Below are 12,274 nucleotides of genomic sequence, written 5' to 3'. Positions count from 1 at the left end.
GGTAGACACAGCACTACATGACGATTGAATGTATATCGATCAACTGGTAAGATCAGTGGATAACTCCTGGAGAACTTTCTTTCTGTATCACCTCAGTGGTGTAGCGCTGTCAGTGGCCCCAAGTAAAGAGGTACATTTAACTGGCCTGAGTTTCACAGAGACCATTTGTGGACTTCCACAAGGACGAGGAAATTATGGACGTGCCCTTAATTATTAAACAAGTGTGTCAGCAGCCCGGCCTGATGGAGGTAATGCAAAAGGAAGTGGGCCAGAGAGAGGGCCTCAGGGAGTGAGGGGAGTAAGGGAGGCTGGTGGGCTCGGACCTGGGGGTGGGGTGGTGTTGGACCCAAGGGCTTTGGCTCTAGCATGGGAGATCCAATAATGCTGTCAAAGCTATTTTGCACATTGTTAACATTCGGAACCTTTACGAGCCTGTTAGAGGTGGACTACTGTGCATATAGGCCATAAAGTCAACAGCAGAGGACACTTGTGATTTGATATAGAGTAACCATATGATACTGTGCAGGCACAGCTGATTGGGCCACGATGAAAAGGCCCTTGAGAAACATTTTGGATGACATCAACAGGAATGGCATTGCATTTTTTGTACAAGGGATATGGGATGAGTGTCTGTCTTCAAAGAGATCGATCAGGGAATATCAAGAAGCCTGACTCAGGCGAACTGGCCATCCTTTGTGTGTGTGTGAAAGAGAAAAACAATGGAAGACTGAGGCAGTGGCGTAATGAGCACACACAGACGCAGTGCATTTGCATGCAGACACGGCTGTAAGCGCTCATTGCTGGATAAGAACATGCTTTCCTAACAGCTGACTTTTCAATTCAAGGAGATGCGCTCAGGCAGTTGTAAGATGCTGTGGAGCTTCCATGGAGGAGGAGGGAGGTGTTGGGCTGAATGGAGGCCTAGTGCACCACTGACCGACAGCACCTCAATTAGTCCAACACGCTGATCAGGGATTACCAGGACAGTGGCTTACACTACCACTGTTTCAATTACATGTTTCTCATTCGCGCGTGGAGCCTGATTTCTGGATACAGTTTTTGACTTCAGATTTCAAACAAACAGAGTTAGGCTAATTTTCTGAAGAATAGGCCTGTTTGTTTTATGTTTTTCTTTATTGTCACAAAGAGTCCAAAATCAGCAATGACATAATCCTACAAACACATAGTGTAGCCAAAGTCTGTTACACCTTCTTCCTTTGTGCCATTGAGCTTGTTTCATGGGCTGGCATATACAATTTGCTCTTGTTTGTAATGCTTGCAAGAAAACTGTAGGGGAGTATTTAGCATTTTTTTTTTTTTGTAGTAAATAACTAAAACTATTTATTTGTGACTCATTTCTAAAGTTTTGTGACTTTGGTAGGAACCAGTGCGATTGTAGCTGAGTGCTACAAATGTGCTGAGGAAGAGACCATCACAATAATACAGCAGTCCTTTGAATCTTTATTCATGGGACGTTTTTCAAAAACCAAAGTGCTTCACGAGGGCAGCAAATTAAAGCACATGAGCCAGAAATCCATCAGGTTTTTAAAAGAAGGCAGATAAAAAAATGATACCACGTGGGAAAAAGCAGAAAGATTTTTCAAAAAGAATTAAAAGAAAATTCAAAGGAATTAAAACTCAGGTAAAATCAGGAAAGGCTCTTCAGTAAAAGTACGTTTTAATCTGAAAATCTATCCTAATACATACAGTCAGTCAGCGTAAACAGGCTACAACAGGGATGATGTGATCCTGCCTCTGCAGCTGAGTTTTGTAAAATGAACAGAGAGTTTGAGATTGAGGATGAAAATATGCAAAGTTGGCTGACTAAAACCCTTGGAATATTTCTTTTTTTGGTACCAACAGTTGCCCCTTTATGTGTCAGAACAGTCTGCTTTAAGAGTGCAGCTGTGTGCTGCATTTTGCTGGCATGGTTTGGGTCCACTTGTCCCTTCAGAGGGAAGGGTCACTGCAGATCAATGCAAAGTCATTCAGTGTTCATCTTTGTCCTATGATGAGACATTTCCTTCCTGATGGGAACAGCGCCTTCCAGGATGACAATGTCCTCATTCACAGGGCACAAGAGGTCACTGAGGGGTTTGATGAAGATGAGAATGATACGAATCATCTCCTATGACCCTTGTAGTCACCAGATTTGAGCACAACTAAACACTTCTGGGAGATTTTGGACCGACTTGTCAGGCAGCAGTCTGTACCACCACCATCAAAACAGTGAAGGAGGGAATATTTTTTGGAAAAATTGTACATTGAAGCTATTCTGGAGGCCAATGGTGACCTTACCAATACACTTTACTTATTTTTTTCCTGTGATTTGTCACCCATATGTAGCTGTGTATTTACAAACCTCTGCTTTCCCTGGAACAAATGACCAAAATGTTAGCTTTTGTAGCTTCCTAATGAGAAATAGACACCGGATGCTGAAGGGTTAAAAAAAATGCACAACTCTACAAATAGGTGTGGAGGACAAGGATAAGGTAAAGCTTAGCATGTAAACTATAATCTGACAGCAAAACACCCTCCTCCAGTTGCAGGTGGACCTCTGAATACCTATGTATGTTTATATAAGTGAATTAGAGGTGCAAAGCAGAGGAGAGAAAGCAAACAAAAGCGGTGTGAAATCCTCTACTGTGGCTGAGCTCCTCTTCTGTATGATACGTTCTGTTATGACAGTCCAGTGGGCCTTACCAGCACTCATGAGAGGGAGAAAGGAGGAGAGAGCGAGAGACAAAGACAGACACAGAGAGAAAGAGAGAGTGTATGAGCAAGAAGAGTGGGACTAGTGCCAACTCACCCCACCCTTACTGCTGCTGCTGCCTGCAGAGTGAGGAGTGCTGCATTTCCTGGGGGCAATGCAGAGGAAGGCAGAAGAGGCTCTCCTCAGTTCAGGTCACCGTACAGCGAACACACCGAGAGAAACTGAGAGGGACAGAGACACCGAGAGAGAGAGAGACAGATGGACAGAGACACATGAGCTGCAGCATTGAGTGTGATGCCTCTGCGGCCCAATGTTCAGCTTCACGCCATCAGAGGACAGAAGTGGGAATGAATCATTTTCACAGCCCAGAGACTGCACCCACTTATTTCAGCTTCAGCGCTTGATTTGCCTCCGACTGTTCTAAGATTGGACGTGTTTGTCTGCTGTTTTAGGGTTACTGCCCTCGACAGCTGCGTGCATTTAATATTAAAAGACCTCCTTAATATGAGGTTCATCTGGCAGGCTGTCAGAATCACATGCTAAGAAACAAGATGTTTTAGAGTATGTTTTAAAAGGTTGTAATTTAAATAAGATGGACAGCAAAATCTACTGTGAAGAGAAACCCTAAACAGCTGACTTAGCAAATATTTGTAATAATAGTTCCACATTTGAATTCATTTTTCCAGCTAGAAAAACAAACAGTCTCTTGTTGCAGTTTCCTAAATGTGAGGATTTGCAGCATCTTGTCAGTCTGACAAACCAGCGATTTGAAGATGTCACTTCAGGCGTGTAATTTCATAGAATGAGAAAATAAATAGATAATGACAATAATTGCAGCCTAAATAAGTCTGCGCTTAGTGCATCGGAGTCCCACTCAGATGGGTTTTAAGTCTGTGTGAATACAGGAAGAGGCAGCGAGCGGAGACAGGAGCTCTCTGTGTGTCTGAGGTGTGTAACAACTTTCAGGGAATGACAGAGGTAAGCGGTGCCCCCCTGGGACGGGAGGATTAGTGTGGAACCATTACCTTAGCCCCATGAATCACTGCTAATGGCTTCAGTGAGAGGGTACTGTAGTACAGAGGTAAGACACATTTAGATGGAGACCTCGGGTTCTGTAACGCTGCAGCATATTTGTGCACGGAAAGGACTGTGACAACTTGTAAGATGGATTCATTTATGTGGGTTTTTGTGCAGGCCCCGCAGTGCAGAAGTACATCCCCAACCCCGAGCCGAAATGAGCGTACACCAGCAGATCCTTAAAAATTTATTGAAGTTAATGTAAGATGAAATCATAAGTGATATAAGAAAAAGAAAAACAAATAACCCTTGCATAGATCACAGACCATGCCTTTGTCGTCATCCGACAAACTGAACACATTGTAGCATAATCCTTGGTAAACACAACATGACAATGACGGCTGGATTAGATAACACAATCAGAGTTTGGCTTGCGTGTGGATGAAAAGAAGAGCAGGAGAGTTCAACAGTCCTTTAGCGCTTTTGCTCCGAAAAGGCCCAGCTTCCCTACCAGCAATTAAATGTGCATTCTTGACAGAGAGGATGAACTCATAGCCATCACACTTCTAATACAAACAAGTACTTCCCATGTATTGTCACCTTTTGGCGAGTGAGGTACACAGCATCCCAACATTGGGTCCCGTTCAGTGCCTCCTCAGCAGGCAGTCCGATATCCACACTTTTAATAAACGAGAACGCCTTAAAACCGGTGAAGTACAGAGGAGGGTGTGCGGCACAGGCCCTGTTTAGACATGATGGACATGTTTCCCACAACACAGCATCACTAGAGTCTAGACTGAGATAGGAATGGGCAAAATGTCACTTGAAAGAGCGTTTCAGTCCTAGAGCAGAGATAAAGTCTAAGAAACTAGCCCTTGATGTCCTTGCTCACATTCAGAGCCTAGCAAGCACAACCTGAACATCACGCACAGACGGAGGGTACGGCTCGGATACCCGGTGCCGTCTCAGCGATGAGCTCAGCGCTAAGGTGCTTTTTAGAAATCCAGCAGAGGACACGTTTCACGACAACTTCTGAACAGGGCCTTACAGGAAGCCTTGGTGCGGATGAAAGCAAGGGTTTCTTTTTTTAAATGATGCAACTGCATTATAGTTGATCCACAGTTTGAAAGGCAAAGCTCATGCAGTCTTCCATCGACCATGCAGTTTTTTGCAATCAGTAGGTTTCTGTAGAGATACATTATAGCAGAAGGTTCAGCAGCAGAGAGTTGGGGAAAAAAACGTGAACATGGCGTTTGAATGAATCCTGTATATTTCTTTTTCTTGAAACCAAAAAAAGACAAACCATGTGTTGTTGTTTTTTTTTTTTATAATAGTACACTTCTTGTCCATATCATCTAGTGTATAGCAAGTGATCATAATACAGTAGTTTCATTATCATGGCTTGCTGGAGGAACATATTGTTTCGATATTCCAGTATAAGGCATGTTCTTCCTAAATCAGTCATGTTACAGCGCCACCAAAAAACCAGCAAAACAGAAACAAAGGAAAATAAGAACACACATTAAACTTGTTTTCCATAATTCTACTATATAGTGGTTAATTTTCTCTATCTTATTCTAGCTAAATAGCGTTTTGTTCTCATGACATTTTGTGTTTTTTTCTTAATTAGATTCATGTTGTCATGTTTTTTTTTAGATCTTGTTACTCGTGTTTGTTTGCAGAAGCGTAACATCTGACAGTGAGCTAAAACAAATGAATATGTAAAACAATTTAGGCACCTTCTCTGACTTTCTCTCTGACAGCTGATCAGTCCAGTGAACTGAAGATAGATCCTCTCTAAATGCATTATGGGCTCTTCCTTTTTTACTCTGTTGTAGGTCTGACTGAACCCCTTTTGCAGCCTTTGCTCCTGACAATAAAACAACTCCAGTCCGACCTGGGTGCTAAATGGGGACTACGACAAAGCCTATATTTAGGTTTTTCACAGGTTTCTCTCGATAAAATGTCCTCCTCTACATCTGACCCCGCTGACCTTAAAAAGTCCCAGAACAAAGGAGTTTTAAACAGCCCTGTTGTATCTGTCAAGTGATCGCAGTTTCTCTGACATTCAAAATAGATTTGTTTTCCGTTTTTTTTTCTTTTTTTTACAAAAAGCATCTAAGAAACAGGTTATCTGTTTTTCTATTGCTGTTAAGAATGCATGTTTTTGTTGGGTAACTGAATGCGTAGCACCATCCATACATGGCCTCACAGCAAGAGTAGCGACAGCGCTGCCAAAGTGAGGGGCATCATTTGTATTTTCTTCACCTCACGTCGGACTATTTCATGCACACATCACTACTGTCAAGAATCAGTGTTACGAGAAACTTGTGACCAAAGCAAACAACTTCCTGATAGCTGCATTTAGGAGACTACAATAATTTCTCTGTCATTCTATATATCGTAATATAATATATGGTAGTGGGTATTACTCGTGCCCTTCTGTACCAGAAAGCCTAGACAAATTGAACGATATTTTATTTTGAACTCCTGACATCTAACATATTTATCTTGCCTGAGGCAGACACTCTTCATTAGTACAGTACAAAGATCAGTTCCAAAATTAAATGACAAACAGTGCCCTAAACTAACCAACCAGCCACCAATAATGTAAGAAAAATCACTGAATGGAAGATCATCTTGTCCAAAACAATTAACGCAGGCTTGCTTCAGCTTCAGATAACATGTTATGGTAACAAGACAACAATGGTAGTCCTGTACTAGCACCACAGAGAATAGCCATTGCACCAACAGAAACAACTATGACATTCAAGTAGCACTGCAGTAGAGCGTTTTTTTGTTGTTGTTGTTTTTTTTTTTTTTTAACAGGACCTTGTCGGGAGAGCGCTAAAAAAACTGAGCGTACACTACAAAATCTTACTGTCATTTGGATGAATTCATCTCAATACTGAGTGTAGACTGATGTACAGTAGCTGAGATTTTCAAGTAGTCATTTCAGTGTGTCCCAATCTATCTGCAGTTCGCCTGTCTGGAACAATATGCAGAGAAACTATGCACGACATATGAGCAAGCACAGGGAAACAGAAAAACAAACTCACTAGTAAAAAGTAAAAATAGCTCAAGCAACAGAATAACATGATTGTGCAAAAAAGATGGGCTGCACTCTGCCCAAGAACTGCAGTATGACAGATTTAAAAACTAGATAAATTTTTTTTCGCTGTATTCGACACAGATGTGTTTAAACACATTCAGCTGTTTTCCTGTGACACAACAGTGACGCAACGTGGCACTGTTTCAAAGAAACTAACACATCACACAGTCAACCTCATACCGTCGGGAGAGTCAAGCAATCTCCACAAACTCTCTACAAATGAACGCCCTGATTGTGCGTAGCTTTAAGTGAAAAAAGGAGCAGGATTGTGGTAAACTATTTGTCCTAAGTGCTTATGTAAAGGCTATGCTTTGGGACTCTCACATTCAATATTGCATGACTGCAGTTTACACTTAAGGTTCCATTTTGCATTATGGTATAGGAAGCCCTGCATTGAAGCTTGCAGCTCTGCAGCAAGTTTGCAATGACCTCACTGAGGTAGAGACCCTGAAAGGATGCACGGTGCACAAAGAAAAACAACAGGCATAACTAAAGTCTCGATGGATATTCCCTTTTTGAATTGGAATGGTAAACATGCAGAGTACAATACATTGCTGCTTAAGGGCTTAATTAAGTGTGTGACAGCGTGAAAACTGGGTTGTGCATGACAGCATGGATCATCTCTTTTTGTTTTTCTTTTTTGACCAATAGTCACCTGCTGTTTCAGACTTGCTCATCTGGCATCTTTAGCATCATAACCAACTGTGTATCAACACCAAGACAGAAGGTAAAGCAGCTCTGCTCAACCACACAAATACCACTGTACACAGAGGCACTTTCACTGGTCCTGTTGGTGAAAGGGATAAAGGCACTAGCAACTAATGTCAGAATAGTCCTCCGAAATATGACGTGAAATTTGGTATTGATCCTTCCCGGTGGATTCCAAATGAATATGCACTAAAATTAGACGTGGAGATGGAAGCATGACTAAAAATATGTTAACTTTTCTTGTTCAAAGAAGGTCCATGCACTGCACTATTGACTAATACTGTAATTGGTGCTTATTATGATTATATGCATTTTTGATAATATTTATTCAGTTTCTTTGTCTACTTTTAAATTAGAAACTCTGCATCCTCAAGGTGGGTTTGGATATATTTGATCACAATTCAGAAACATCCAGAATTTGACTTCCTTAGTTTCCCTGACAATAGGGCACTGCAGAGTGCCTGAATTGCAACAAGCTGAATACTCACGTCATGCATTAAATATACCAGGATACAAAAGTACCTTAGTCGATAGACCATAATGCAGGTTACTTTTTTCATGCTATGATCTCATTTATGTACTGTTCCCTTAAGATTTAACATTCAATTTCTATACTTCTAAATGATTTTAATTTGAGCACTTCAAATTAAAAACTCATCCAGTGCACTCAGTATGAAAACAGATGAGAGGGGGGGAATGGAGGCAGATATCCAAAAGAACATCCTTTCCAGTAGGTGAGATATGTCTCATGCATGCCGATATCAAAATGGAAAGTCTCTAATCATGCTCGTGTGAAGCTCACTTTATCATTGTGCTGTGTTGCATCTAAAGGGCATGGCATTGAATCACTTGGTGATAACACAATTACAGCAAATGCTGAGAAAACAGCAGCATTGCAGATGTCCGTGAAGCAAGTACATCACCATCTGTTTACATCCAAGCAAGAGAGATCAGTCTTCCTCCTATAAGGTGCTTTGCTGAGTAGTAGATCCTTTGTGGGGGAGAGAGAGGAGGGAGGAGAAGGGAGGACGGGGAGGGTCTCCTAACTTCTTGGCGCTTACCACTCGGCTGCAGATGCTTTCATGTCTGCAGTCGTTTCTGGTGCATTGTGCAACTTGCTGAAATGTAATCTGTACTCCATGCATAAGATTTGAATGGTCACGCCGTCGTCTGATCAGACAGGCTGTGCTGTGCGTCCTCGAGGGAGCCGCGTATACGTGTAATAAACGATGTTTTCTTTTTGATATTACTATATATTGGTAGGATCAGAAGAATTAATTATTCTATCTACCTGTCATATACTCTAACAGCTTTGTTTTTCTGTTTCCTTTCTGTATAGCTGAGCGTAGTTGTAGGCCTAATGCCATAGAGCGCTTTGGGGAGGTAAATGAAGCATTCCTAACTGATGGTCTACTCCACATGTGACTGTCCTGTAGAGATCCTAAAGTTCCTAGCTAGTGTCTAAACATCTGTAAGCAGCTTGCTTTTATTTACACAGTTTTGGTTGGCTATAGTGCAATTGCCAGTTCTGAGGTTTGCCTCCCTAAAATTGTCGATGCTATTGTTTATGTCTCCATCAATCTCCATGTACTCTGACTTGCTGACAGTAGATGAACTACGACGGCTGGAGTTGGTTTCAGAGGGGATGTTGGGGTTGCTGACGTTCAGCAGCTGTGCCTGCTCTTCTCCCTCGGTCTCCCGGTGGTAGAAGTAGTTGAAGTTGGACACAATGACAGGCACCGGGAGCGCAATTGTCAACACTCCAGCGATAGCGCACAGAGATCCTACAATCTTGCCCCCTATAGTGACCGGCACCATGTCCCCATAGCCCACAGTTGTCATGGACACAACAGCCCACCAAAACGCGTCTGGGATGCTGCCAAAGTAGGATCCTTGCTCCTCTGCCTCGGCAAAGTAGACAGCGCTGGAGAACAGGATGACCCCAATGAACAGAAAGAAGATCAGCAATCCCAGCTCTCGCATGCTGGCTTTGAGGGTCTGCCCCAAAATCTGCAGTCCTTTGGAGTGTCGTGACAGCTTGAAGATCCTGAACACCCTGACCAGACGGATCACCCTGAGGATGGCCAGAGATGTTGCCTGCTCCCCCACCCCCTCGCTCTCCGGATCTTCAGCCAGCTCGGTGCCCAGTGTGATGAAGTAAGGGATGATGGCCACTATGTCGATCATGTTCATCATGTTCTTGAAGAAGGCCGGTTTGCTCGGGCATGCCAGAAAGCGCACTATCAACTCAAAGGAGAACCAGATGATACAGAGAGTCTCAATGACAAAGAAGGGGTCAGTGAGGATATTTGGCTTGTAATAAATGGTGGTGTTCCCCACTCTGACCATTCGACCCATCGGGTCCTCTTTCAGCTGGGGCAAAGTCTCTAAACAAAAGATGACTATGGAAATGAGGATCACCATCACAGACACGATGGCGATCCCTCTGGCGGTGCCTGAGCTCTCTGGATGCTCGAAGAGAAGCCAGATCTGCCGCTGGAACTCCTTCTCGGGTAGAGGCCGCTCCTCCTCCCTGATGAAGCCCTCGTCCTCTCGGAACTTCTCCATGGCCTCCACTCCCAGCTCGTAGAACTTGATCTCTTCTGAGAACATATCCAAAGGGACATTGACGGGTCTTCTGAGGCGCCCCCCGGACTGGTAGTAGTACAGGATGGCATCGAAGCTGGGCCGGTTCCTGTCGAAGAAGTACTCGTTTCTGAGCGGGTCGAAGTAGCGCATCCGCTTCTTGGGGTTGCCCAGCAACGTCTCCGGAAACTGGGAGAGAGTTTTGAGCTGCGTCTCGAAGCGCAGACCGGCGATGTTGATGACCACCCTCTCGCAGCACTCGTGGTCGTTGTGGTCTGGTGGGTAGGTGTCCTGAGGGTGGCCCGGGACGGCCGAGGTCTCGTCCATGTTGTCTCCTGCTACCACAGTCATTTTGGGAGGAGGAGGAGGAGGTGATGGAGAAAGAGGAGGAGGAGGACTTGAGTCGGGATGTTGGTTAGTCTGACTGAGCAGGCATTCAGGACTGGAGGGAAGGGGGACGAAAATTTCCACTCCTCGGCTTCCCAAACCCCTGAAATAGCTGGAGACGTCCCCAGATACGAGGCGCTGCTTGGCTGCTCTGCCTCAGTGCGGCTCCACTGCGGTTCTCGCTGACTTGACCATTGCTGCTCTCCGGCACATCTGCAGCTGTTGTTGCTGCTGCTTCTGTCACCCAGAGAAAGAGAGAGAGAGGGTGGGTGGGAGGGAGGGAGGGAGGGAGAGAGGGAGAGGGTGAGGGAGGGAGGAGGGAGGCAGGAAATAATGGGATCAAACAGCCAAGATATTTGCTGGCTCAGCATTTTCTGCAGTTTATTTATTTATTTATTTATTTACTTCTTCCCCGCCTGCAATTAGTGCAGTTATCCAGTAGTAAACGGAATACTATCAGAGCCTGGGAGGAATTCCTGCGCTATTTCTCTCATTTAAAAATCACTTAAAATGTCTCTGTAGGGAGTTTGTGATCATCCTTTTCGTACATCACGTTTTTTTTTTTTTTTTAAATTATTATTATTTTTGCCAACATCCTCTGGAAATTCCTCCACATCGTTCCAGGACGGAGTTGTGTCTTGTTATTTCTGTACTTTATCAAAGGACTGCGGTGTGTTAAAGCAGCATGTCAGTGATTTATCCTACGCCACTCTCAGCAGCCTGAATTATGATGTGACGCATAACATTTGATATTATCCCAGCTGATGTTTCTACATGCATGTAGCCTGCAGGCCCAGTGCGGGAGGGAAACGTGCACAATACACACACGAAATGAGAAAACAGTAGAAGCTGTCTATTAAAAATACATAACCAAACAGATATGTATTGTATAAATCAGTAGACTTACCGTGGGTTGATCTTGAAAGGTCTTGAATGCGTCTTATCCTCGAGTAAAATCATCCAACAGCAGGGCACCAGTGGGTGTCATGTGGCAACTTTACATTGCACCTACAAAAGAAACACAGCCTAGTGTGCTCGTCTCCATCCAAACTGTGTCAGCAAGCAGGATGCGAAACGGGAGAAAAATGAAAAGAAACAAAATGAGAATCAGAGGAGCGTGATGAGGAGAGCCTGAGCTGGGAAAGGAGCGAAAAGAGAAGACTGCAAAGCTGCAGCGTCGGTAGTTGCTTGCGCGGCGGCACGGTGGTGCGAAGAGCTTACAGTATACCGCAGGAGAAAATCTTGCGCTGCAGTTCGGGGGGGAGATACATTAAGGGGCAATAAGCGAGCCCTTGACATTTCCAGACATCACTGCATCAGCAGAAATCTGCCGCTTTTTTGCCACTAGACACGATGACGGGCAGAATGTGCTTCAAGCGGAGAGCGCAATTATAAAGAGAGAAAAAACAAACATGAAAACGGAGAGCTGAGAGGCTGTCAGGTGGAGCAGCGAGGTCCGAGTGTTTTCTCAACAATGTCAAGCATGTTTTCCTGTGCATTTTACATGCGAGTGCAGAGGGAGGCGAGGGGGAAGAGAGAAGGGGAGAGGAGCGGAGAGGGAGGGCAGCAGGAGGAGGAGGAGGAGTTGGAGGGTTTCGACGCAATGCAGACCGGCTCTACTAAAGCACGCCGCCAGAAGTTCTCCATACACCACAAAAACAAGAGCGCTCGTGTGCCAGCTCTGGCGCAATCAGACCGCAAAGAAGACAAATCCTCCAAAGCCTCGCTGTGTAGCATCCGAGAGGGTCTGT

At 44.2% G+C, this 12,274-nt stretch overlaps 1 protein-coding gene across 2 annotated transcripts; it reads right to left on the bottom strand.

Annotated features, from left to right (window-relative positions):
* Positions 1–3,964: 3,964 nt before the first annotated feature.
* kcna1a (potassium voltage-gated channel, shaker-related subfamily, member 1a) lies at positions 3,965–12,223 on the bottom strand. Of its 2 annotated transcripts, none has more exons than XM_023267910.3 (2): positions 11,431–12,223; positions 3,965–10,760 (listed from the first exon to the last, which is right to left on the bottom strand). In XM_023267910.3, the coding sequence occupies exon 2, from the start codon at positions 10,485–10,487 to the stop codon at positions 9,012–9,014; it is 1,476 nt and encodes a 491-aa protein (XP_023123678.1). In that variant the 5' UTR covers positions 10,488–10,760; positions 11,431–12,223; the 3' UTR covers positions 3,965–9,011. The 2 variants fall into 2 exon arrangements, with proteins under 2 accessions (XP_023123678.1, XP_023123679.1); XM_023267911.3 differs by having other exon boundaries at positions 3,965–10,757.
* Between the last annotated feature and the right edge of the window lie 51 nt (positions 12,224–12,274).

The sequence above is a fragment of the Amphiprion ocellaris genome, chromosome 3 (genome assembly GCF_022539595.1).
Source record: "Amphiprion ocellaris isolate individual 3 ecotype Okinawa chromosome 3, ASM2253959v1, whole genome shotgun sequence".
In the NCBI taxonomy this organism is placed as follows: Eukaryota; Metazoa; Chordata; class Actinopteri; family Pomacentridae; genus Amphiprion; species Amphiprion ocellaris.
Note: the sequence above shows the minus strand (reverse complement) of the source record. Positions and strands in the feature narration are given on the sequence as shown.

What these genes read in the sequence shown, in the direction of transcription:
- kcna1a (XM_023267910.3), bottom strand. Translation starts at nt 10,487, where the DNA reads ATGACTGTGGTAGCAGGAGACAACATGGACGAGACCTCGGCCGTCCCG.